At 38.4% G+C, this 27491-nt stretch overlaps 1 protein-coding gene across 2 annotated transcripts in view; it reads left to right on the top strand.

The window, feature by feature from the left end:
• The first annotated feature begins 1440 nt into the window (after positions 1–1440).
• GPLD1 (glycosylphosphatidylinositol specific phospholipase D1) overlaps positions 1441–27491 on the top strand; it is a 47730-nt gene continuing 21679 nt past the window's right edge. For both annotated transcript variants that reach the window (XM_063096598.1, XM_063096597.1), the window contains exons 1-11: positions 1441–1740; positions 4763–4818; positions 12917–12995; positions 15254–15351; positions 15796–15906; positions 16686–16734; positions 17423–17477; positions 22734–22841; positions 23056–23083; positions 23174–23313; positions 26378–26443. In XM_063096598.1, coding sequence (XP_062952668.1) covers positions 1644–1740; positions 4763–4818; positions 12917–12995; positions 15254–15351; positions 15796–15906; positions 16686–16734; positions 17423–17477; positions 22734–22841; positions 23056–23083; positions 23174–23313; positions 26378–26443 — 887 coding nt within the window. In that variant the 5' untranslated portion in view covers positions 1441–1643. The remainder of the gene's footprint in view (positions 1741–4762; positions 4819–12916; positions 12996–15253; positions 15352–15795; positions 15907–16685; positions 16735–17422; positions 17478–22733; positions 22842–23055; positions 23084–23173; positions 23314–26377; positions 26444–27491) is intronic.

Genomic DNA, 27491 nt, shown 5'->3' with positions numbered 1-27491 from the left:
AGTAAAATTAGTAAATTTTGGGATTTGCTTAGTAACTGAACCCATTTCCTTCTCTGGTGCTTTTTGGGATGGGTTTGTTTTTATTCTGTCTTGTTAGATGTTGTTCCCAGGCAGCATTATTTTTCTTCTCTGGTGACCCTTGGAAACCCTTCATTGACTACTCTTGGATGTTCTGAGTTTACCAAAGCCCCAGTTTATAATTGCCAGCTCTCTGTCCACAGGCTTTAGAATGCCCAGAGTGAGAGGGAGGAAACTCAAAGGCCTCCGTGGCCAGAAGGGGCATGGAAACGGCACACTGTGTGGCTGGTGGGGACTGGAGGACGTGGCAGAGGGCACGCTCTAAGGAGGCAGTTGGCTTCTCAGCTCTAGATGATTGTCACATTACGTGGGAATGTCAGTTAATGAAGACAGTTTTTTGGTTTTTTTGGTTTTTTTTGAGAGCTAGAAATATAGATTTCTGTGTGAATATTCTCATTTAGAAAAAAAAATGGCATAAATTTATAAAACACCTGATAGCCAAACAAAACACATCAGCTAATGGCCTTTGGCTTAAAAGTAGTCAGAAGCAGCTGGACCTGATGCTCTCAGGGCTGGGGAGAGCTGCGGGATTCATTTCCTTGGGGCTTTGCAGGTGGCTGAGTTAAGGTTACAGAGGCAACTGTTGGCAGAAACTGTGTCTCCTATCATTCCACCTTCAATTCTTCCTTCTGTTTGGCTAACCTGAGAATGAATAGCATTTTCTCCCACTCTTTTAGAGCTCCTGTCTAGCTTTTAAGGTATAATATGTATAATTTGAGCTTTAAGATCACCGTCATTTTCATGAAGAGCTTAACCTAAATTCCCCCTGGATTAAGTGCTGTTGATTGGCTAGTTCATGACGGGTGTATTCTGAGCCTAGCATTTTCCAAACTCTTGATTCTAGGCCCTAAATCTGCTCTCTCCCCTCCACCTTCCAAATGCAATCAGCATCTTAGCTTGGGCTGTAGGAATCTGACCTTGCCACAGGCTCGGACAAGCCCCATTAGAACAGCCAGAGATAGAGAGACCAGGAGTGGTTGCTCTTGTGTAATCCCATACAAGTGTCAGTATCTGTTGCCAAATACTGAAAGAGCAGCCGGTTCCAGCTGATCACCATAAAAGCTTTCCCAGCACTTGTGGCTTCAGAGGCCGAGGAGGCAGGGCACCCTGATAAATGTGTGGAAAGGATGCATGAGAGCTCCGCCCTTGTAAAGTGAGGGAGTCCAAAATATGCATTGACTATCAATATGCACAGGTGAGTCTGTTTCTCAGAAAGTAAAAAATATTTAGAGACAACTTTGCTTGTGTCTCCATACAAATTTCATGTTACAATGAAATCCAGAGAAAACCTTGATCAGAGATGCAGTGCCTCTGCCTAGAGGCTTTCAGATTTCTGTTTATTGCTTTTTCTCCCCTCAGGAAGACAGAGTTTGTTTGCTGTTCTGGTGAAGCTAAACAGTAGTTGAACAGTTGACTTCATTGGAAAACGATATTATTTTGAAGCGAAGCTTGGCATTCTGTGTCAGTGACCTGCTCAGAGGGAAAGCAGTGGTTCTGCGCTGGATTTTGGAGCCGCAGCTCTGAGCATTCCCACGTCACCAGAGGAGCCAGTGAGGAATGAAAGCATGTCTGCTTCCAGGTTGTGGTCTGCCCTGCTGATCGTGCTGGGTTCTCTCTGCCCTAGAGGTTCATCCTGTGGCATTTCAACACACGTAGAAATAGGTGAGTACTGGTGCCTTGTCGTGTTATTGAAAGGACAATAAATTTGTCAAAAGACATTAAGGAAGAGATTGAAAATTTATCCCATGTGTTGAAACAATTTCTCCCACCTGGCTGAGTGGACCTGCAGTGGAGAGGAGAAAGCTATGATTGGAGTGGTCCAGGGATGGGGATTGACATGGTGGGTTCAGTGGTGGAGCAAGAGAGTTGATGCCCCTTTGGTTCTTGGGTCCCTTGTTGTTTCTCTGAGAAGTGAAATAGTGAGGAGCTCGATAAATTAGGTTGCAGTGAATAAGAAGAACTGATAGAATGGGAGAGAGAAAGATGGTGGAAGATGGTAGGAGTGGAGAATTTATTTTTGTTTTTTTACATTCCCATGGACAGACATTTCCAAGTACATGTAAAGAGCCATGTGTGGCCATGGGAGTGGGTCCCCTGAGTCAACTGGCTTTAAAGGTGCTGGGCTTCGGGGAGGTCAAGGAAGCAAGGAGTTGGCATGGTCATCGGCATTAGAGGTGCCCACAGTGGTGGCAGGAGCTGGGGAGAAAAGGAGCACAGCAAGCCAGTGCCACCGGCCTCAGGTGCAAAGATAGAGTTATCTGGATATAGGTAGACGGTGGCATAGAGAATTGTTTTTTGTTTTTTTTTCCCAGCTTCACAGAGGTATAATTTATGAGTAAAAACTGTATAAATTTAAGGTGTACAACATGATGTTTTGTTCTATGTATACATTGTGAGATGATACCATACTCAAGCTAATTAATACATCCACCACCTCACCTAGATACCTTCTGTGTGTGTGTGGTGAGAACACTTAAGGATCTACTCTTTTAGCAGAAGGATTTGGTTCTCATATGAAGTTTATTTGTAATATTTTTTAACACAAGGGAAATGTGAGCCAATTCATAATATAATTAGCTGTGATTACATTCTATAGAAGTTTTTACATTAATTTCAGATGTAGCAGTTGTTCTGGGTTTTCTTTAGATGAAAACAGTATTTTAGAGCTATGCCACCTCCAGAAGTTACAAAGAATAACAAAATTACAGATAAAATATGAAAATTTTTTGGTGCAAAATAGACCTAGAGATTGAGGTATGGTGGGCAAGAAACTGTGATCGTAGAATCTTATGATTTGACAGGATGCTGGAGGTCACTGAGTTCCAGATCTTTTATTTTACAGTTGAGAAAAATGATCCCAGACTGTTTCACAGCTAACTTGTTAGTGGCCTGACAGCTAGTCCAGTGTTCCTTCTATTAAACATTTATTGCTAAAAGGGAGTCAGGAAACAACGGAAAAAAGAATCAGAGCCAGATTCTTTTTTTTTTCAGAGCCAGATTCTAATACCAGCTCTGCTCAACTAGATGTGTGCCTCTGAGCCATTCACTTTACCTCTCAAAATTCCTCTTATATAAAATGGGGGAGGTGAACTTCTTAATGAATTCTAAAGTTCTGGCTTCTAACTCTAAGTTCTGTGAAGTTGAAATTGCTAAAGCTATAGAAGTGAGCTGAAGAGGAACAAATTTTAAAGGAAATATTCAATTTTTTAATCCTAGCGTTTAAAATTTTACAAAATGGATGATGTGTAAAATTTTAACAAAATCAAATAATTGCCTGCCTTTCTTCAGCAGCTACCAAACAGGGTCCTGATGGATATTTACATATGTATATATTTATATGAGCATAATTCAAGGCAACTCCTGAAATAGAAACTGCACAGATTTTGAGAATTTTTGTATAAAAGGAGACTAAAACTCTAACACTTATTTACTAATAACTTAGATGATTTTATAAATATCTTGGTTCTCTTTTTCATTGCTTATAAAGGGTGTGAGTGGAAGGTGGACATCTATGTGAGTTAATTAGAGTTGGCCTCTCAGTGGTTTGGGTCTATAAATCACTGGAATCCTATATACAGGTTATTTGTGTGGGTTATGACTTGTCTCTTATGGTATTAATGCTTGTAATATTGTAGTGGCTGTGTATTTTTGTTGTATGAATTAAAAAATTGGAGGTGATTCGCAACAGAAATGTTGTCACCTTTGAATGTTTATTCACAAGGAATGTTAGTCTTCCTGTTAATTCTAAGGAAATTCAGGCTGTGGGTTTCTGTGTGTGGCTGTGTGGGAAGAGTAGGTAGCCTTCTGAGATTATTTTGTCTTCCCAAGGTGGTTGAAAAAACATTTGGGGATCTTTGATTCAGTCCATGGTTTAGGCTGTTTATCATATTTTCTTTTTTTTTTTTTGTCATCGTTTTTGTGACTGGTAAGGGGATCGCAACCCTTGGCTTGGTGTCGTCTGCACTGCACTCAGCCAGTGAGCACACCGGCCATCCCTATATAGGATCCGAACCCGTGGCGGGAGCGTCGCTGCTCTCCCAGCGCCGCACTCTCCCAAGTGCACCATGGGGTCGGCCCCTGTTTATCATATTTTCTGCTTAGGTTTATTTACCTCAATTCTGAGGTACAATAGGACAGCAATATCTGTTTCTTATCTGTCACTGTGCTTGTCACTTATTTATTTCTGTGATTCGCTCAACAAACCTGTATTTTTTGCTCAGTTACTCAGTTTTACATAGGAGGTGTCTGAGGCCTAGAGAGGTTAAATAATTTACCCAAGGTTATAGAACTAGTTAAGCAGAAACTTTAAATCATCGTGTAAGTTTGATTTATATTACAACAATATAAGTATTGTATGCATCTGATTATGCCTAAGGAAAAATTTTTTTTTTTTTTTTTTGTCTTTTTTCGTGACCGCACTCAGCCAGTGAGGGCACCGGCCATTCCTATATAGGATCTGAACCCGTGGCGGGAGCGTCACCATGCTCCCAGCGCCGCACTCTCCCGAGTGCACCACGGGCTCAGCCCCCTAATGAAAATCTTAAGTACAAACTTAATTTTCATTTTCTTCTTCCTTGACGGTTACATCTGAAAAGTTATATATTTTCCTTTTAAAATGATCTCTAGTAAGTTCTCCTTTCAGTTATAGTTGAACTTAATTGGTTTATGTCTTCTTTTCTCTCAGGACACAGAGCTCTGGAGTTTTTCCGTCTTCAAGATGGGCGAGTTAACTACAAAGAGGTATAAAGCTTAACTTTTCTTTTACTCCTTTGTGCATTAACTTTCTTCTGTATGTGCCAAAGGTTCTAACAGATATTTAAACAGTAATTTTAAGAGTCATTTTTATGTCCTTATAAATCATTAACATTATGGTTAAAAGGTATATGTCCCATTCAGTGCCACTTGAACTTTATATATATATATAATATAAATATTAAATGAAAAAAATTTTTAATGATATGAATCATAATTTGAAAACATATTTGAGAAAGAATTTTTTAAATGCTACATCTTTTTTGTTTTTACATCCAGAGGTTGCTGCACCTCAAAGACTTTGACTTACACTAACCAAATTAATAAGAGAATAATGCATAAAGCTGAGAAAGTCAGTTTATTAGTTCATAAGAACTGTAAGAACCAAGCTGACCCCACACCGGTGGCCATTATTGCCCTGGTATTTACTCTCCTTCTACAAGAGTAAGAAGAATGTGGTGTGTTAAGCATAAAATTAGAGCAATGGTGGTTATTTGGTTGGTTGTCATCATTTCTCTGCCCTACCCTTCAATAGAAAAAATGTCATCTTCTCTAATTATAAAACTGCTAGAAGCTCATTGTTAAAAAAATTCTCAGAGAGCCAAGGCCACGGGTTCAGATCCTATATGGGGATGGCCAATGCACTCACTGGCTGAGCGTGGTGCAGAGCACACCCTGTGGAGGGTTGCAATCCCCTTACCAGTCAAAAAAAAAAAATTCTCAGAGATAACCAATATTAACATTTTGCTTTATATCATTACAGGCATTTTCTCTGCATTTATTAGCACTCCACCCCCCCAGAAAGATTGCACTTTACACACTGTTTTATAACTTACTTTTTTTCATTTAATAAATCAGAAATATCTTTCCATGTCAATAAAGATCTTCAGAATAATTTTTAACAATTACATATTTTTCTATTATCCAGAATGTACCATAATTTATTTAAGCAACTCTCTATTTTAACTTTTTGTTTAAAATAATTTAAAACTGATAAAAGAGCTAAAATAGTAGACAAATATGTATACCCTTTATTCAATGTTCCCAACTGTTGACAGCTTGTATTTGCCATTTTGTCCCCTCTATTTAGAAATACTGTTTTTTATCCAAACCATTTGAGAGTTAGTTGCTGACGTGGTACTCATTCTGTTTCAACACATTGTTGAGTATTTCCTAAAAACAAGGACACTGACCTATATAACCTCAGTATAATAATCACGATCAGGAAGTCTGCATTGCAATAACACTGTCATCCAATTGGTAGACCTCATTCAAATTTCACCAGTTGTTTTAATAATGTCCTTTATGGGTCCAGGACCAACTCAAGGTCAGGACTAAATCCAAGTGTTGCATTTAGCTGTCAGTTCTCTTTGGCTTCTTGAAATCTAGAACAGCTCCTCAGGCCAGCCTTATCTTTGATGACCTTGATACTTTTGAAAAGTACTATCTAGTAGCTCTGTAGAATGTAGAATGTACCTTAATTTGGTTTGTCTGATGGTTTGTCATTAGATTCCTTTGAAGATCATGCATTTTTGTCAGGAATCTGATAGAATGTCAAGGTGATGCTATATATTCTTTGCATCATATCAGAAAGCACTCAATGCTAATTTGTCTCATTTCTGGTGACATTAAATTTTCTTTCAGTTATGATGTTTTCAGTTCTAAAATTTCCATTTGGTTCTTCTTTATCTCTTCTATTTCTTTGTGACTTTCTATTTTTTTTGTTAGTTTCAAGCATGCTTGTTATTCACTGAAACATTTTTATGATGGCTGCCTGAAAATATTTGTCTAGCAAATATTTGATATATGAAAATATTTGTCAGATAATTGTAATATTTCTGCCATCTCAATGTTGGCATGTATTGATTATCCTTTTTGCTTTTTTTTTTCTTGTGGCTGGCCAGTATGGGGATCTGAACCTGTGACCTTGGTGCTGTCAGCACCATGCTCCAACCATCTGAACCAACTGCCCACCCCTGATTGTCCTTTTTGATAACTTTTGAGGTCTTCCTGGTTCTTGGTGTGATGAGTGGTTTTTTATCGAAACCTGGACATTTTGGGTATTAGGTTATGAGATTCTATCTTATTTAAACCTTCTGTTTTAGTTGGTTGTTTCTGATACCACTCTGGTAGGGGAAGGGGTTGGGAATACCACCTTCTTCCTGCCAAGTGGGGGTAGAAGTCAAGGTTCCCCACTTGGCCCCCACTGATACTTCCCTGGCTCAGGGACAGGGGAGGGAGTAGGAGTGCCTAATTACTACTCCTCACCGTGGCCTCTGCTGATGCCAGAAGGCGGGGTGACCTCTTGTCGCTGGGTGGTAGTGAAAGTCTTGGCTCTCCCCTGGGCCACTTCTGACACCACCCTAGTGGGGAGGGGGAGGAGCAGCTTGTTACCACCAGTTGATTGGGTGTCCAGACTCTTCTCGTGACACTGAAGTGGAACATTGAGGTGGGAAGCAGGATGGCAGGGATGAAAGTCTCCAATCCTTGGCCTTCTGTGACACTGCCCAGCAGGGGTGTCAGGGCAGCTGTTTCAGCCTGGCTCCTCACTTGCCCTCAACTGACAGGGGGTGAGGTTGGGGCCACTGTTTGGTCTGTGGTGTCTGGATGGAGCAGAGAGGTTATTGTTAAAAGTTTTCTGCCTTGCTGGGCTGCCCCTTTAGTCCTATGGCTAGAAAGAAGAGGCTTTTTGTTGGGGCTTTTTTTTCCCCCCTTGTCTGTGCCCATTGTTTGTCTGGGTCGTTAGCTCATATGAGGCCAAAAAAAAAAAAAAAAAAAACAAAACAGAGACATCACCACAGTGTCATTCCTTGTGTCCTAAGTTGCCTAGCTGGTCTGCATACTTATTTCCACCTTTCAAGGTCATCTTTGTTCATTTTATATGCTATGTCCAGGGTTTTTAGTTGTACTTAGCAGGAAGCTGAAGTCCTAGGGGTGATAATTTTTATCACTTGGTTAAGATGCTGTCTGCCACATTTTTACTCTGGAAAGTTAACAAGTAGTTTCTAATTTGTAATTAATAGGTTAATATTTTATGGGGAGATATATTGAGGTTATGTAAATATCTGGTTTCTCATCAAATTTTTGCCTACAAGTTTTAGCATCCGTGAATGATTCTTGCCTGAAATAATTATTTTGGTGGTTGCTAAATGGTGTTTATCTGATTCCATCATTCCTTCTACACTTATTAGTTGGCATTCTGCTGTAAGGTAAAGCCTTTCCTCCTCCCCCGTTTATATATTGATTTATTTTGTGTATGTGTGTGTGTGTGTGTGTGTGTGTGTGTGTGTGTGTGTGTGTGTGTGTGTGTGTGTGTATATATTTTTTTTTGTATTTTTCGTGACCGGCGCTCGCACCGGCCATTCCTATATGGGATCCGAACCCGCGGCGGGAGCGTCGCCTCTCTCCCAGCGCCGCACTCTCCCTAGTGCGCCACGGGTTCGGCTATATATTGATTTATACCAGAATCCATTCATGGATTTCTCTTTTATTTAATGGCTTATAATACATTACTATTATTCTTTATCTTGATGATCAAATTGTCCTAGTTTTGGCTTGAAGTTGGCCAGTCTGTCTGTCACCTGTCTGTCTGTCTATCATTTATCTACCATTTAAAACCATAAGTTGACGCAAAAATACCACCAATTCTGATCTGACACCACAGGATTTATTCTATTCTTCTCCGATCTGTGTCTGCAACTCCTGTCTCCAATACTGAGAAACCCGGCTTCCATTGTTCTCAATATATTTATTCACATGCTCAGACTCCTTGTATGTGATCAATTTCTTGACCATGCTTGGCAATCCCCTCAGCCTTGGCATGGGCAGCCAAAACTCCATGGCCCAGAAACAAATGAAAAAACAAAACAAAACATGTGACAACCATAGAAGACATAAGACAGAGGCAGGGTGAACATCCTTAATTGTTCATTAAAAGTTCTTAAGTATCTCCAGATTTGGAAACAGTTTGCTTTTAGGCTTAATTGTTATTGTTTTTCATCTTTGTCAGATTGGTAGGTAAAAAATGGTAGTTGGTTATAGGTTTAATTGGCATTTTCATTATTAATTTATTAATGAGGTTAAATATATTTTCAAGTGTTTGACCATTTCTGTTGCCTCTTTTGCTCATTTTTTCTATTACTCTATTTATCTTTATCTTGGCGTGTAAAGAATGGCTTATTTATTAAAACTTTTAGCCTTTCATCTATCAAATGATTCTCATGGTTATGTATTTTTATTTTAAATTTGGTTTTGTCCTTTTTACCATGCAAATCTCTGACATTTTTGTGTAGCTAAATTTATCCGTGTTTCCTGTTATGCTTCCGACTTGTACGTTATGCTAAGAAAAATCTTTCCCACTCCATGATAATAGTTACTCACTTAAATTTTGTCGTGTTAATTTCATGGCTCCATTTTTGATATTTAACTTTCTAATTTATCTTGCATTTATTTTGGCATAAAGCATGATAGGGATCCAGTGACCTGTTACTCGTAATGTTAATTTCAAGTCAGTGTCACCTAGGTTAAGTATGGATTCACCTGTGCAAAGATGGTATACTCGTGGCTATAGGGTTGTGACAACACCGTCTGTTGATTTCTCCATCATTCATTCATCTCTACTACACGTTAAGTTATATGTGTGCTGAATCTATTTCTGTACTCATTCTTCTGTTTCGTTAATCTGTTTCTTTTGGTTCTAGTAGCATACTGTTTTTATTTCTGTAGGTCAATATATTTTTTTCCCCAGCAGTGTCCTGACTATTTTGCATGTTTATTTTTCAAAATTTACTTTAGTTATTTTGTCATGTTAAGTAACATAGGTGCCTCACTGGGAAATGCAGATTTAACAAGTCTTAATACATAAAAAGTGCTTAGAACAGTAAAGTAAATATCCATTAGTTAATTATTATTTTCAAGTGACAAAAGTCCAACTCAAACTATCTTTTTTTTTTAAAGAGGACTTTATTAGTTCATGTAACTGATGGCACAGGGTTCTACGCTAGACCCGTAGGTCTAGATGGTGCTCTGTATCTGCCCACAGGGAGGACACTGACAGCCCAGGACTCAGCTTCAAAGACTAGCAGCCCCGAAAGGAAGAGGGAGTCTTCTCATAGCTCTAGCTGAGAAGTCTTGGGGAAGATGCTAACTGAACTAGCTTCAGACACGTGTCCACCTTTGAGCCAGACACTGTGATGCGGTGGATAACGTGCTGGCTCCTTATCCCCACGGTCAGCCCCTGGTCAGCATGAAATGGGTTCTCCTCAGGAGAGAGTGATTCCATCTCTAGAATGAGGGAAATGTTGGAAAAAACTAAAACAGAAAACAGATGACACTATCTTTCCTTGTGTTTTCAGTTCTCAAACTACTTCTTTTTTTTTTTTTAATTTTTATTTTGTCGATATACAATGTGATTGATTATTGTGGCCCATCACCGAAACCTCCCTCCCTCCTCCCTCCCCTCCCTCCCACCCAACAATGTCCTTTCTGTTTGCTTGTCGTATCAACTTCAAGTAATTGTGGTTGTTATATCTTCTTCCCCCCCCCCCGGTTTGTGTGTGTGTGTGTGTGTGTGTGTGTGTGTGTGTGTGTGTGTGAATTATATATTAATTTTTAGCTCCCACCAATAAGTGAGAACATGTGGTATTTCTCTTTCTGTGCCTGACTTGTTTCACTTAATGTAATTCTCTCAAGGTCCATCCATGTTGTTGCAAATGGCAGTATTTCATTAGTTTTTATAGCTGAGTAGTATTCCATTGTGTAGATGTACCACATTTTCCGTATCCACTCATCCGATGATGGGCATTTGGGCTGGTTCCAACTCTTGGCTATTGTAAAGAGGGCTGCAATGAACATTGGGGAACAGGTATACCTTTGACTTGATGATTATATAAGGAACTCAAACAACTTTACAAGAAAAAAACAAGCAACCCGATTAAAAAATAGGCAAAAGAGCTAAGTAGGCATTTCTCTAAGGAAGATATACAAATGGCCAACAGACATATGAAAAAATGCTCAACATCACTCAGCATCCGGGAAATGCAAATCAAAACCACACTGAGATACCATCTAACCCCAGTTAGGATGGCTAAAATCCAAAAGACTCTGAACGATAAATGCTGGCGAGGTTGTGGAGAAAAAGGAACTCATACATTGTTGGTGGGACTGCAAAATGGTGCAGCCTCTATGGAAAATGGTATGGAGGTTCCTCAAACAATTGCAGATAGATCTACCATACGACCCAGCTATCCCACTGTTGGGAATATACCCAGAGGAATGGAAATCATCAAACTACTTCTTTGTTGCGTCCGTGGACGGTCCATATTATTAGTAAGTCCTTATTGGAAAAAAAAAAAATAGTTGTGTTGCCAAACTTTTACTTTGCCCACCGTGTCCATCAGAGTTCATTTGCAGATCATGGAAACCCCTCTGGCTAGCTTAGGCAGAGGAGGGCTTAATACCAAGAATTTGGGAATTCACTGCTTATAAACTGAGAACTGGAGCAGCAGGCTGAGCATTGTAGGGGTGGAGAGGGGTTGACCCTTCTCCCCATCTTAAGGGTCATGGCTGACACCCCTACAACAAAAGGCGAGTTAACAAAAGACAAGCATGGTAAATTTATTTGAACATAGTTTTATATGATGTGGGAGCCTTCAGGATGAAGGCTCAAAGGTATAGGGAAGACTGTCCATTTTGATGCTTAGGTTCTATGAAGCAGGGACAGCCGTGTAGAAATGTGATTGGATGAAAGTGTAGGCTCTAATGGTGATAGACTGAGTGGGGAAACCCAGCAAGGCCTGTCTGTTCAGATTCTTCTTGGCGTCCCTGTGCAGCACTCCTGCCTTCTGGATATGGGGCAGGACCCCTGTAGAAGGAGAGTCTTTCTTTATGGCCAGCGTTTACACAGAAAGTCAAGGTAAGGTCAGAGTAATGTTTTTAGATTTTATGGCTGACTTTGGGGAAAAGGAGTTCTGGTTTCTATGATCCACTTTGGGAAAGAAGGATTCTAGTTTCTGTGGTTTGCCTTGGGAGAGTATGAGGGGCCAGAGACAGGAGGGCAGGGGCAGGTCAGAGAGAAACTTCACTTCTGAGGCCTTCACTTTGGGGTATTGTTTCTGAGCCGCCACAGTATCCAGAAAGGACTCCGAGAACAACACACAGAAGTGGCCTGCCAAAGATCTGCGACCTGTGCCATTGTCAAACAGCCACTCTGGTTCCACATTCAACTGTCTCATACATGGTTTGGAAAAAGAAGCCACCGCGGGACCTCATTGCCTCAGCCACGCTCCTTCTAGCAAAAAAGATGCCCTGCGCTGTGACTGTGAACATGTGGCAAGCTGGAGCTGCAACACGGGGCCTGTGCTGCACCTGCTGCAGAAAACACGATCCCTTCGTGACAGCTGAAGAAGCAAGTGGCCTCTGTGATGCGGACTGGGCCACATCAGACTCTGAGCTGGGACAGTTTGGGAAATGTCTTTGTTTTCTAGCCTCTAGCATGCAGCTAGGCACGTCATAAGGGAGTCAGAATGGAATTGAGTGAGCCAATTGTCCAGGAAAGAAAAGAAAATTGTCCTTTGAAAAGAAAACCCCTACCATCTACCTTCATATCATTTTATAAGGGAAAAAAATTTTTTTAGCCCTCCAGAAGCACCAGGGACATAATCTTACACTAAAGCACAGGTCGTCTATATATGTATTTAAACTGGTATATATGTGGGTGTGTATGTATTTTTCTTGTTTCTCTGTGGATCCTTAAAAGTCTATCACAAACCAGCTCCTGTCAGTGAAACAGCCTTAGGGAAATCCTGCTGTCCTGGGTAGACAGAAAAAATGAAAGGAGGTGCCATTTAAATATGTGATTTTTGCTGCTGCTTAATTAGCCTGTGTTTGGTAGGAATGAACCTGAAGTTATACAGAGTAATGAGTTGTATTAAATTATGTCTCATATTTACTTGTTTTCCTTTCTTTTTTCTTCATTCCTTTTTTAAACCTCCATAGTTCCAGCATCTTATAGCTGGAAAATGATGGGGCCTGTATTTCCCAAGCTGTTGACTCTGACGTTCCAATCTTTTTATTTCCTGCTCCCCAGCTATTACTAGAACACCAGGATGCATATCAGGCTGGAACCGTGTTTCCTGATTCTTTTTACCCTGGCATCTGCAAAGGAGGTAAGATGAAGGTTTGCAGACTAAACAATGTACTTTTGCTTGCTTAAAAGAAATGGTTACGACTTAAAAAATACATAACAGCACAATATATTTTTTACTGTTGTTGGTCAATGACTTAGTTTACGTAGCTGCATTTTCTATTTGGCTAAAACTTACCTACTGAAGCATAGAAATTCTGAAAACTTTATTTTTTGACTGAAAACCACTCTACGTGTCCTTACTTACTTTACTGCTTTATGGCATAAGAGAAAACATTTTGCAAGAAATCAAAAGGTCTGAGTTTGTGTTCCTTTTATACTGCCTGTTAGCATGGGACCTTGAGAAAGTCCCTTACACGCAATCTCAGTTTCCGTTTCTGCAGTGTGGCAATGATAGAACCTGCCCTGCTTTTTCACTGGATTGTTGTTGGTGGTGTTAATGCATAATATTTTGTCAAGTGTTATGCAAATCTAAGGTACACTGGGCTCATGGGTTGTATCAGTCAGGGCCCCAGCAGGCCACAGGAGACACACTCAAACTGAATAATTGAAGGGGAGTTTAATAAGGGCGCTATTTTCAAAGCTGTGGACAGGATGTAAGAAATTGAGAAGGATAGTGCGGGGAGGGAGCGATTTCTGCAACTGTAGACAAAGAGAGCTGCGTGGAGAGGGCCGCGTGACAGCAGCTGGACCTTTTGCTGAGGGATATAGCCAGTCCACTGCAACCCCATGGAAGGGGAGCAGGCAGGATAAATATCCCAACCTCTCTCTCTTCCTTTTCTCTGATCTTCTGTGGGTTCTCTCCATTGGCCCAACCCAATCCAACCAAAGCATGAGGGCAAAGAAGCCAGTTGAATCAGGTGATGTCTGAGTCACCCTGCAGGATGGAGAAGGGTGGAGAGTGGACCTGGAGGGCTGAAAGGAAGCCATTCAGCACACTCCATTGTGGAAACCACTGCTGGGATCTCGGGCCATTATCCCATTCTTTTAATATAGTGATGCTTTTAGGGTCAGTGAAATGTTTAGGGCTATTCACTGCTGTAGTTATGATCCCAGACAGCTGAGCTTTTATATTTCTCATATTTATAATTTTTTTTCTGTTTTCCTCTTAGTCTGTTAACTCTCATTTCTCAGTCTTCTTATTTTGCCTGCATGTTGTAGTTCTCCTTTTCTCTAACCTATTGTTTCTAATTTAGCATTTCCCAAACCTTATTCGTGGGAGCTCTACTGTCCCTTAATATTTTAAAACTCCCCTGATGTCTTATATAAAAAAGAAAAAAAGAAAAGGATTTTTTATTCATTATATTTGAAAAACATTGCTTAATGTATGCCACTTTTATAGAGAGACAAAACACATAACAAAGGTTCTGAGAAGATGGGAAAAGGAATGCAAACTATCTAGCATTTTTCATTTTTTTTTATAAAGCAGCAGATACTCTCTTGTGATGGAAAGATTGAGATCAGCGGGTTTTTTCTAAATGCTGCAGAGTGGGAATTGTTTAGTTTTATCTCTAGGAAAACGGTTGGAAGCAAATTAAATTGCTTGATTCCAACTTCTTTGAAAATCATTTTTAGAAAAACCAGTGTTTTAAAACTGGCTAGACAATTTTTGCTTTAGCAACAGCATAAAAATTTTGAACTGAGAGATCTGAACTCTGGAGTTTTGCTTTTAGTCACCCCGGTAACATTCGGCCCCCCATGAAGAATTTGCAGCATTTGGAGGTTTAAAGCAGTTGCCAGTTCTTGTCTTTCTGGCCCGTCCTATGGGAATAAAGAGCCCACTCAAATGATGTTTGCCTAGAATATTCATTAGGACCTGTGCCGTTTTAAAACAATTATTATAAATTCAAATGCTTGAAAGCCTTTGGAGTATCTGCTTTTGTTTTTTGTGCTGTTAGGGAGACTTACTGTGATGGACAAAGAGGATATTTTTTAAAAAACGGAAAACAAACCAAAAGTTGCTTCTTTATGGCACAGGAGTTGAAACGCTTCTAGCCTCTCTTGCAGCCAGGTGACACAAGATGCTGTCAGCCAGTTTAGGTTCCTATCCTCTTACTGCAGGGCTCTGGGCAGCAGGCAGATAGTGTACCATGCCTGTAACAAAGTTTCAGCTGGCTCTTCTCTTTTGGGGGCTTCCTTTGAACATCAGTAGAAGAAACTAAGGGGCTTGGAGGGAGAGAGGAGAAGGGACACAGCAGCACAGTGGGTGGGGGTGGAAGATTTGATGGAGACTCTCCAACTTTTAAGAAAGAATCCAGAGCCCTGCTTTTGTTTTGTCAGGAAAATTCCATGATGTGTCTGAGAGCACCCACTGGACTCCGTTTCTTAATGCAAGCATTCACTATATCCGAGAAAACTATCCCCTTCCCTGGGACAAGGTAGGCACAGCCCTCTAACCCTAAAAAAAATTCAGCTTCAAACCTGCCAACTACTGTTTTTTATCTGCATTTACCCCATTCTTACCCTTCTGACAAGATTCTGTAAGAGCAATTCACCATTGCAGCTTTAATGCCAAACACAGGACTTGGGACATAGTATATGGCTAGTTAATACTTGAATAAGTTATTTTTTAAATAGTGTGGGATAGGTCACTTTGTCATTTTGCTCTAATAGTAATTAAACTGAAAGCACTTCCAAGGCACTGCAAAACATTTTAGAAAGTCCTGTGTAGTTTTCAGTTATTAGAAACTACAATGCACTTGCCTTTAATTTTTTGTTTCGTCTCAATAATGGAAATGAATTCATATTGATTAAAACTTTTTCTAAGATTGTTGATATAAAATAACCCAAAGGCACCTGACTCTAATGTGCTTATTTGGCAGGAAACAGAGAAATTGGTAGCGTTCTTGTTTGGAATTACCTCTCACATGGTGGCAGATGTCAACTGGCATAGCCTGGGTATTGAACAAGGATTCCTTAGGACAATGGGAGCTGTGAGTACCTATCTTTATGGTTAATGACTTTATGGAAGTGATACTATCATACCCAGGATCAAAAACTGATCTTTTTAAAGGAAAGGAAAACTTAAGGTTATTCAGGTGTCATATGGAAACAAGACTTCTTACCCAAAGTGGTGTTTGGTTAGAGCTCCATCTTTACCTATTCATGCCCTTTATTCTTTTTGCCACCTGGGTAAATTCATCCACAAGAGCAGAATGACTAATATGCACTGAAGACAGCAATTGATGTGATGTGCAGTTTTAGTCACAAACAATATTTGAGAAATTTTACGTTTCAAGCTGTGTGTCTTAATAAGAATATGAATACCTGCCACTTGGTTCTATTTAAAACTAATAGTTCTACTTTTTTTTCTTGTTTTTAATTCTTTTAAAAAAATTTCTATACGAAAATGCCATATCCCCAAACTGTAAATTGTGATCTTACTTGGTGTCTGAAAGGCCTCTCTGGTTATTAATTGATATTAATTCCATTATGTTAGAAGTTTAAACTTGGACTCGGATTTTGTTTTACCCTCGGAAGCACAATTGCCTGCCGTAGCTTTATTATCAGATATTGAGTATACAACTCAGCTGCCAATATAATTTTTTTTTACAAATAATAAAATAAAATGTTAGTGTGAGAATTGAGTCCATTTGTATCCTTAGCAATTCATTGGGTTAGGCTGTCATCTCCCCATTACCTGCCTGACTGTAGGGGTAAGAGATTTATCTATAATTTGTGATGTAAAGAGGTCGTTGTCTTTCTTTTTCAGATTGATTTTCATGACTCCTATTCCAAGGCTCATTCAACTGGTGATTTTGGTACTGTTTATTTACATTTGCCAAATTTTCTCCCGTGGTAGTAATGGTTCACTTATAATAAACTCACTAATGTACTTTAAATAGACATGCTTTTTAGATTTTGCCATTAGCATATACTTAGTAACTTTCTGTTTTAATATTGCAATTCATTTAGTGTACAGGCATCCCTCATTTAATATAGAGATATATTTCTAAAAAGTTGTGTCTATATATGTATTTATTTATTTTTGTTAAAAACTCCTACATTTTATCATTGACTTGTGTTATAATTTTAGAAAAACCTTACTTTTATATTGGATTAAAATTCATTAGATAGTGTCTCCTAATCTCCTAATACTTTAGCTTTAAGTTGGTAGACTCCCATCTTTTTTCCATAGTAAATTACTTTTAAATATACAAACTAGGTGGTGAATGGGGTTTATTTAAAAGATCTCCTGTGGTCTATTTTCCTTACAGTAAAAACTCCTTTGGTTGTGTGGATGATTCTTTCTTAATTCATAGGCTTCACTAGCTAAGATTTTTTAAAGATTACTTTTTCTTAAAGAAAGATGTGCCTCTATGTAAAACAATTAACAGAAACATGTAACAATGTGAAGAACTATTCAAATGGTTTTTGAGAACTTGTGTTGAAAGAAGCCTGCTGTTTGTCACTAATCCACCAAATGCAAATATTTTTCTCATACCTTAGGAGGGGATGTGTTGAGCCAGTTTGAATTTAATTTTAATTACCTCGCACGGCACTGGTAAGAGTAATGTACATTTACATATGTGATATCTAAATGTCATTTAGGGCATTAACTCTTTTTTTCTTAGAAAATATAACTTATGATATAATTAGGAGTCTTCTGCATTTGTAAATTTTGAAAAGCAAAACTGCAAATTAGAATAATCTAAGTAGATGCTTTAAAAAATTTGTGAATTATACGAAGCATACCAAAGAATGTGTATTTATAAATAAAAGAATAAGATAATGCACACCTGTGTAGCTACCTCCCACCTTAAGAAATAGAGCATTGCTGGTTAAGTAGCTCCTTGTCTTCCCTTCTCAATCACATAACTTTCTCTCCCACCAGGGGTAACCACTAGGTTTCCTGTTAACCTCTTTGTTGCTTTTCTCAACAGTTTAACTACATGTGTATGTATCCATATGCAAAATATTATATGGTTTTTCACTTTAGATAAATAGGATTGCACACTATGTATTCTTCTGCAATTTTTTTTTTTTTTTGCTTAAAATTATGTTTTTGAGATTTAATCATATTGACATGTTGAGCTACCTAGTTCATTCATTTTCACCACGATATGGTCCTCCATTGTTTGAATATACCACAGTGAATTACTCCATTCTAATGTTAATGGGCACAGAGGTAGTTTTAAGTGTTTTTGCTTTACACATGGTGTTGCTATGCACATCTTTCACACATACATTCATGCACCAGGGGCATCATTCTTAAGTAAACACCACCAGGAGTGGATCCGGGGCTTATGCATGTTTCACTTTACTTTTTCAAAATGGTTTTCCCGATTTATATTCCTATCAGCTTCATATAATAGTCCTGCTGCTTCTGCATTCTCCAATACTTGGTGTTGTCCAACTGTTAAATTTTTTCAGCCTGTTTGGTGTGTAATGGCATCTTATTAAGGTTTTAATTAGAATTTCCCATATTGATCATTTTTTTCCTATTTTATTGCTTAGTTTGATTTTAAGTGAAAACTTTTTTCAGTTTTTAGCCTATTTTTCTGCTGGATTATTTGTCCTTTTTATGTATTTGTGAGTGTTCTTTATATATTCTGGTTTCTAATCTTTTGTCAGTTTGTCATTTACTTGTTACTAAAATCTTTTTTCAGTTTGTGGTATGTCTTTTCACTTAGTTTGTGGTATATCTGGATAAACAGAATTTGTGAATTTCAATGTAGTTGAATATATCAGGCTTTTTTTTTTTTGTAATTTATACTTTTTTTTTTTTTTTTGTCGTTTTTTTTCGTGACCGGCACTCAGCCAGTGAGTGCACCGGTCATTCCTATATAGGATCCGAACCCGCAGCGGGAGCGTCGCCGCGCTCCCAGCGCAGCACTCTACCGAGTGCGCCACGGGCTCGGCCCTGTAATTTATACTTTTGATGTTTAAGAAATTCTTTCCTCTCTTAAGGGCATGAGGTTATTCTTCTACATAGTTTTCTAAAGCTTTTATACTTCTATTTTTTAATTTTATGTCTTTAATTTATCTGGAATTAATTTTTTGCAAATTCTGAGATATAAATCTAATTTTATTTTTTCCTATAGAGATAACTATTCCAGAACCATTTATCAAATAGTCTGCCTCCCTGATCTGCAATACCTACTTTGTTATAAATTAAAATTTCACATGTATATGGGTCAGTTTCTGGACTTTCTGTTATGTTCTGTTGGTCTAATTGACGACCCCCAAGCAATAATTGTTTGAATTACTAATTATTTTAATTACTATATTGTTTTAATTACTGTAGCTTTATAATAAGTCTTGACCTCTGCTAGGGCAGCTCTCCCAGCTTGCAGTTTGTCTTTAAAAGTGCCTTGCCTGTTCTTCTTCATACTTTCAAATAAAAGTCAGGATCAGGTTGTTATACTCCAAGAAAAAATTTGTTGGAATTTTGATCTTTATTGAATCTAGTGATCAATTGGAGGAGAATGAACAATTTTATAATATTGAGTCTTCTTATTCATAAATTTGTTATATACTCATTTCATTGACATGTTTCATATATTTGTTGTCTTTAATGATTTAAATAAAATTATCAGTTTTTCCACCCAAGTTCTTACACATTTTATTAGATTTAGTCCCAGAGACTTTATATTTTTATTTTCCATCATAAATAGCTTTTTAAAGTTATATTTTCTAATGGATTGCTGGGGTGTAGAAATGCAAGTGACTTTCTAATTTTGATTTTGTGTCTAGCAATGTTTCTAAGCTATCTTATTCTAATAATTTTTCTGAAGATTTTTTTGAATTTACTATAGACTCACAATTTATAATCTATGAATTTTGACAGTTTCTTTTTTCCTTTTCAATCTTTATATCTTTGATTTTTTTTTTTTTTTTTTTCTTGCTGTATCACCCTGGCTAATATTTCCAGCACAATGCTGGATAGAAGTGGTGATATTAAGCACAGTTATTTTGTTCCTGATCTTAAAATGCTTTCAAGTTCCATCATTGTAATGTTGCTGTAGATTTTTGTGGATTCCCTATATCACGTTAAGGAAGTTTCTGGTACTTTTTATTCATAAATTAATATCAGAGTGTATCGAACATTTGTTTTGTATGCGTGATATTTCTCAACGTGTTAATATAGTGAATTTTATTGATCTATACACTAGTACTAAATCAACCTTATTGACTGGGACAAAACCAATTTTGTCATGATATATCATCTTTTTGGTATTTGTATCTATTCTTGCTGTTCAGGGTTTTTGCATCTATGATTATGATCATCTGTGTTTATGAGCTTGTACTGTAGTCTTCCTTTCTTCTGGCCTTGTTTGATTTTGGTATCAAGGTTATGCTGGCTGTATGAAGTCAGTGATGGAGTGTTCCTTCCTCTTATATTCTCTGGAAGTTTGTGTGAGATTAGAGCTTTGATTCCTTGAATGTTTGGCAGAATTTGCCTGTAAAGCTCTCTAGTCCTTATCTTGGTAGGGACTTTTTAAAAACTTCTTTAATGGTTATAGGACTATGGTTTTTCAATTTCTTCTTAAGGAGTTTTGTATTTTTCTAGAAATTTTACATTTCATCTAAGTGTTTAAACATTTTGGCATAAGGTTGTTCTTGATATCTTCATTTTTTTTTCTCCAACTTTATTTGTATTTATGTTCCCTTTGTTATCTATAATGTTGTTTATCCTGCCTTCTCCCATATTTTTAAACAACTAGTATATTTCTTTTTCATTATTATTTTAAAGACTGAATTTTGTCTTTATTAATCCTCTATTATATGTTCATTTTCTATTTTATTGCTTTCTACTCTTTATTTATTTTCTTCCTTCTACCTTCTTTGGGTTCTTGTGTAATTCATTGAGTCTTGATTTATAGCCTAGCATATGATCAATTTCTGTAAATACTCCACAAAAGCTTGAAAAACTTATTTCTCCAATTTTTGGTTTAATGTTCTGTATATGCTTATTAGCTCTAACTTACTAAATTTACTGTTCAAATCAAAAGATTTGTGAGCTATAACTAAGATACCTTACTGTTTATTTATTTCCTTATTTTTTTTATCAGGTTGATCTAATGATTACAGAGAGAGAAATTTGTTTTAAAAATCTCCCCCTAAGAGAGTGGATTTTTTTTCAATTTCTCCTTGTAGTTCTGTCCAAATTTGCTATATGTGTTTGTGGGTTTTTTGTTGGTTTTTTCTTTGGCAGCTGCCCAGGATGGGGATCTGAACCCTTGACCTTGGTGTTATCAGCACCACGCTCTAACCAACTGAGCTAATGTGTTTTGAAGATATGTTTTTAGATACATTCAAGTTTCAAAATCTTACATCTTTCTGATGAATTGAACCTTTTGTCATGATGTAGTAACCTTCTTTATCTCTAATAATGCTTGTTTCCTTGGACTGTACTTTATCAGATATTATTGTGGTTATACTAGTCATCTTTTGGTTTTATTCCTGGTACTGGAATCACTGTGGCTTTTCTCCAGAGAGAGTTTGTTTTGGCTTTTGCAGGCTGCCTTGAGACATTATTACCCTAGGACCTCTTTAAGTTGAGTTCAACCCTTGAAGTTTTCTGACTACACAGATAGCACAAAAGCAGAAAAAACATTTGTGGGGCTGTCTAGTGGTTACCAATTCTGGGGGCAGATATAGTTTGTTTCTTCTCTATCCATTGCCGAGATAAAAGCAGGCAGGTTCCTTTGCTGTTCCTTGTTTGTATGTTGGTTTATTTCTAGCTCACACTCATGCAGAAGATGTAGCCTGTTGTGTTCGTCTGTATGTGGGTTTATTTCTAGCTCATACTCCTGCAGAAGATGTAGCCCATTGTGTTTTTGGTTTAATGTGGGTATCTCCTCTGTGATGGCTCCCTTTGAATGGTTCCTAGGCTCTATCTCCTGTCTCTTGCATACCACGCAGCCATCAAAAACCATTCAGGTTCCCAGGGTATAGCTGATGTCCTCAGGGTAAAAGCTGGCTTTCCCATTTACTTACTACCTCCCATACTTTCCAGTTTCTATTTGTTTTTGGTCTTTGGAGAATTTCTACTTTCTTGCTAGCATAGTGATTCATTTAGAAAAAATATTTTTGTTATTTTGTCTATCATTTTAAGCTATTTTTATTGGGAAGGCCATTCTGGGTGCTCTTATAAAATAAAAAATGAACATCTCAATCACTTCTTTCTCGTAAATACAATAAAATCAGATTTTATTGCTTATGATTTTTATCTTGTATAATCTAAAAATTTTGAAATTAAGTTAAAAGATGATTCAGTATCAATCTAATTTTTAAATGCTGCTCTTCTTCCAACTGAAATCACTAATATCTGTGAACCAGAAGCCTGACTTAGGATTCTTTTCACTCCTTTACACTGTGTGCTCTGGAACTAGGATGTCAGGGTGAGGAACCATTTTTGGTGTTTTTAAAATAATGATTCTTGACAATAGCTCAACTCAAAAAATACTTTAAGTTGCTTTTGGAACTCTTGAGTTCACACAACTAAACACCTGTTTTGTACTTTATATTAGTTTTCTGTCTTTGAATGTACCTTCATAAATATTTGATTAAGGTTAACAGTTGTTTTCTATCATCAAATTATTTAACTTTTCTCTGCCTCAGTTTCCTCTTATGTAAAATGGGGCTATAATAGCACTAACCACGAGGGTCATTGTTAGGATTAAATAACTAGTGCCTGTGAAGACCTCGTAGAGTGTTTGGCACTTAACAATCATGGATTAGCTGGTAGCTGCTGCTGGTATCTTCAGCTTCAGAATTAAAACAACTCTTATTTTTTTTCTAATGCATTTCTCAGGTACGTGCCTGTCAAAGATCTACTGGGAATTTATGAAAAACTCTACAGTCGACAAGTCATCACCAAAAATGTAATTGTTGACTGTACATACCTTCAGTTCTTGGAAATGTGAGTGCAACCCAGAGGAAAGTTTACAGCTGATTTTACCATGACTTTTTTAGCACATTTTTCATGTTTTAGTTTCCTGAGAGTGGATTTTGGATTTATGGATTTCACTTTGTCAAAGGCAGTTGCATGACTCTTGGATATGTGCGGATGGAGCTTTTTCTTCATTATGTGTTTCATTTCTCTGTAGAAATTATTGTTTATGTTTATGTTGCAGGTATGGTGAGAGGTTAGCAATTTCCAAGGTAAAGGCTTCATTCTTCCGAATCTTTAAGGATTATGCAGATGCCAGGAACAGTACCTTATTCGTTTATTTTCCTTTCTCCCTACCACAGCTTTATCCCACTTACTCCACAAAGTCCCCATTTTTGGTGGAACAGTTCCAAGACTATTTCCTCGGAGGACTGGATGATATGGCGTTTTGGTCCACTAATATTTACCGTCTAACAGGCTTCATGTTAGAGAATGGGACCAGGTAAATTATTACTCTTTCTTATGTCAATCACTCCTTGCCTGGCTACCCTGGTCCCTAACACAACTCAGGCTTTTCAAATGATCAGATAAAAACACAGCAAAATCTCATGAAGTGTTTTCCTAACCCAGTCAAGGAGGAAAAGAATGGAAACTCAGTCATCTCAAACTCGACTAGATCCCTTCCAGTTGGCTTGGCTGATGTCTCTTGTGTTTTAGGGGTAGACAGACAGATATTGTGAAATTTGTGGCCTGTGAGAGATGGCTCAGGCAGGAAGGAACCAGCCTCCACAGCAGATGATCTGTCTGTCTCTTCTGGGAGAACTCTCTCCGGGGGCTGGGGCTCCAGCTCTCCGCAGGCTCTGGAGTGGCTCCACTGCTGTGTTTGTGCTGCAGCTGGCAACAGGGGTGCGGCGACCTGCCTCTCCACCTGACTGACCTCTCAGGGTGTGAGGGTTTCACAATGTATTTCACCTAACACTAAAAGGACAGGAGCCAACAGAACCCTGGTCACTCCTCCCCCCAGACTGCAAAATAAAATCAGATATGGATGCATTTGTAAAGCACAGCCTTCTGTCAAAATTTGACATCTAGCCCAGGTGGGATAGCTGCTCAACCTCTAGCAACTTTTTTCTTCCTCCTCAGCATGCTCAGGACAAGTGTTAATTGGAGACTCGGACCAAATAGAGTTCATGGTAGGCTGGGATTGTCCCCACTTCCAGCTATAGCAGGTCATTAGGCTCTCACAGAATCTACCCCTAGGTCTAGGGAACCAGGGTTCCTCTGAGAACCCATTTCCAACCAGGTGTGCAGATCCCCGACCTCCAGTGCTGAAGTGAACGGGGTTGGGATGGGCGTTTGGGTGGGAAGCATTGGAGGCAGCACCTGATGCAGGGAGAGGACGGAGTGGGAGGCCTGGGCTGTACCACCAGCAGCGGGAGAGAGGGCTCTCTGGGCAGGAGCTGGGCTGGGAGACTGTTCCAGGTCAGGATCACAGGAATGTTGGGTGTAGCGTAGCTCCAGAATATTATGCACTGAATGATGTGCCTTTTCTCTTAAAACATTCGCTAGTGTTAACCATAATTACATATTGTGTTGATTTGAAATAAAATTCCCTTTGATAAATTTAACTTTAGTCTGGTACATATTAAACTTGTTTTTAAGGCTCAATGAGTAACAATTTGGCAGGGATAAGTAATCTAATACAAATGCCATTTTTACTAACGAAATAAACCTCAAGTAAAATCTCCAAGCCCTCCTTCTGTGGCCGTGGGTTTTTAGGTGCATGCTAGTGTGGTTGTGGAGAGGATGGGCTTTGGAATTTGAGAGACCTGCCACTTACTACTATTGAGTTATCTGGAACAAGTTGCTAAACCTCCCGAAGACTTATTTTTCCCATCTGTAAAATAGGGACAGTAGTAATTTTATCTTTATCATAGGTTTGTGGGAAAGAGTAAATGAGATCACTCAAGTAAAGGGTTTAGCTTGTAAGCATTTAATAAATGTTGGCTACTAGTATTATAATTATTATTAGAAGGAAGTTAAGTTTCTATGGCAAGGATTCATATAGAGTGAATGGCCTGCATTTACTTGTTGTATATGATCCATGTGTAATGATGCTCAAACTGGCAAACATTCTTTGGTGTTTGTTTTTGATTTGGTTCTCTAAATAGCTAAGAAAAGATGTGTTGCTGGATCTTATCCTTTAATTAAGAAGAAATAATTGAAAAGGAACATATTTATTGTCTCTTGAACCCTGTTCTAATTTACCAAGGCATAAAATTCCATTAATTGATCATTTCTTTACACCCATATACAAAGAAAGATTCATCAGAATTTACAGAAATTTATGGGAAATTTGGAGAAGGCTCCAAAGAGAGATAATCCAAATTCATGGCAGAAAGAAAAACATAAATGTTTTCATATTAACAGGCATTTCCCAACTTACTAATAATAGCTGTCTTCCAAAGCTCATTTATGTTATTTATTTATTTATTTTTATTTTTTTATTTTTTTTATTTTTTGTCGTTTTTTCGTGACCGGCACTTAACCAGTGAGTGCACCGGTCAGTCCTATATAGGATCCGAACCCGCGGCGGGAGCGTCACTGCGCTGCCAGCGCAGCACTCTACCAAGTGCGCCACGGGCTCGGCCCTCATTTATGTTATTTAAAACTCATTGTGTATTTTCCTAAAGAAACAGTGAAATAATGGTATTTACATTCCTAGCCAGAACTCTACTTGCCTCAAAATGCATTTGTAAGTTTAGTGCTGAGATTGTAAGGCTACCTTTCTGAATCCTGGTGGTAGAGAGAAGAGGATTCAAAGAGAGAACTTTTTCCTTAGCTCAAAGCTGGCCCGAGGAAAAGTTTGCCACCAGCTTCCCCACCTCCTTTTCTGAATTCCTTTTCCAGCAACCAGTTTTCTTCTCCCCAACGTTCCATACCACTTCCACACTACCCAACCCTCCCTCAGTGATCTCTGTATAAATCTTCTCTTTAAAAGTCTTCTTCATTCCAGAATCCTCTTCTAGTGAATACCCACTGCATTAATGCTACTCAGAGTTGGGGGAAAGCCATTAATCAAAGAGTTCATTCCTTACACTCTCAGAGGCCTTTTCACTTGTTAAAGAGGATCTTTCATTACCTATTTAATTATTGAACATACAGAATTTTTTTAAAGGAATGATATTAAGAAATTTAGACATATTTGGGCATAAATGGGTATCGCTGGGCAGAAGGTGATGTAGTCGGGAACCAGTTTCTATCCCAGTCTCTAATTCTGAGATGTTTTGCATGAGCGTGGAGCAGCTCGGCGGGTGGAGTGTAGAGGCAGGAGAGAGGCTGGGAGTCTCGGTCACTGGCAGGTGGGACCATCTATGTTACCATGATACACCAGCAGCCAGCAGCCTCGTCTGGAAAGGCTTGAGCTCTTAATTTGTTCTGTATAGCTAGGGAATGAATGCTTTAAGCCTTTTGGAGGTGGTTTGAAATGCACCACCCATTCTCGGTAACATTCATGCTTGAAAAGAAGGTAGGAAAATGCCTGACTCATTTGGCTATTTCTCCAGTGACTGCAACCTACCTGAAAACCCTGTGTTCATTGCATGTGGTGGCCAGCGAAACACTACCTGTGGGTAAGTGGATTCCAAAATTGTTCATAGAAAAAGAACATCTCATCCGAAAAGGGTGCCCTGTGGAGGTTGAGAGCATGGGATCTGTGGATGGACAGATACAGGTTCAAATTCCAGCACTGCCATTTACAGCCATGTGATTTTGAAAGAAGTTGCCTAATTTTTTTTTGAGTTAGAGCTTCTTCCTTTTGCCACATGGAAAAAACACATCTACACTCCCCGAGTTATGGTATGGATTTCATGCTGTAGTGGATGTGAAGCAAGTAGCATGTAGTAAGTTGCTCACTGAATGGTAGTTAAGGTTATTGCTATCATTATGATTGTTGTTACTCATAAACTTTACCCAAATTTCAACCTGAAAAATTGTTTATCAATGAGATAAGGTGGGGAGAAGCCCTCTCTGGTCATTTCTGAGGAAGAGGATCAGCAGGCCTGATTTATATTGTAAAAGGTGCTATCCTGCTGGAGTCAGGTACCAAACACCCATCATTTATTTATTCATTTAATAATGTTATTAATATTATAAATAAATACATTTGTTATTAGTAAAATATAATGATAAAATAATACAAGTAATAAGATACTATTTATTAATCATTAGGTACTAGGAACTAGCTCAGGCACTAGACATTGTGAACAAGACAGGAACAGTTCATCTTGGCATGTGGCCTGGCAGGTGGATAAATAGTGGACAAGTCACCATAAACATTGTTAAAGGTTAGGAAGGAAAAGTGCTGAGCACTCTGGAAATGCATCACAGAGTGTCCTACCGCAGGCCCGGGAGAGCTTTCCTTGAGGAAGTGATGGTTCAGCTGGGATATTTTAAAGTTAGCACGAGTTAGATACTCACCAAGAGGGTACTGCAATGAAAGGTCTTAAGGAGAGAGATCATAGTGTTTCCGGAGAATTGAGAATATGCAACAAGGGTGCCGTTAAGACCTAATTGTTTAATTTATTTGAATTAGGTAATTTTTTTTGTAAGTTGAACTAAGCACCTCTAGATTGGGCTTGCAGTCTCCAGACTGATATCTACCCTGGACTCTCTATTCAT

Source organism: Cynocephalus volans, chromosome 5 (assembly GCF_027409185.1).
Source record: "Cynocephalus volans isolate mCynVol1 chromosome 5, mCynVol1.pri, whole genome shotgun sequence".
NCBI lineage: Eukaryota > Metazoa > Chordata > Mammalia > Dermoptera > Cynocephalidae > Cynocephalus > Cynocephalus volans.
The sequence above is the reverse complement of the archived record's forward strand: the minus strand, read 5'-3'. Positions and strand labels throughout refer to the sequence as shown.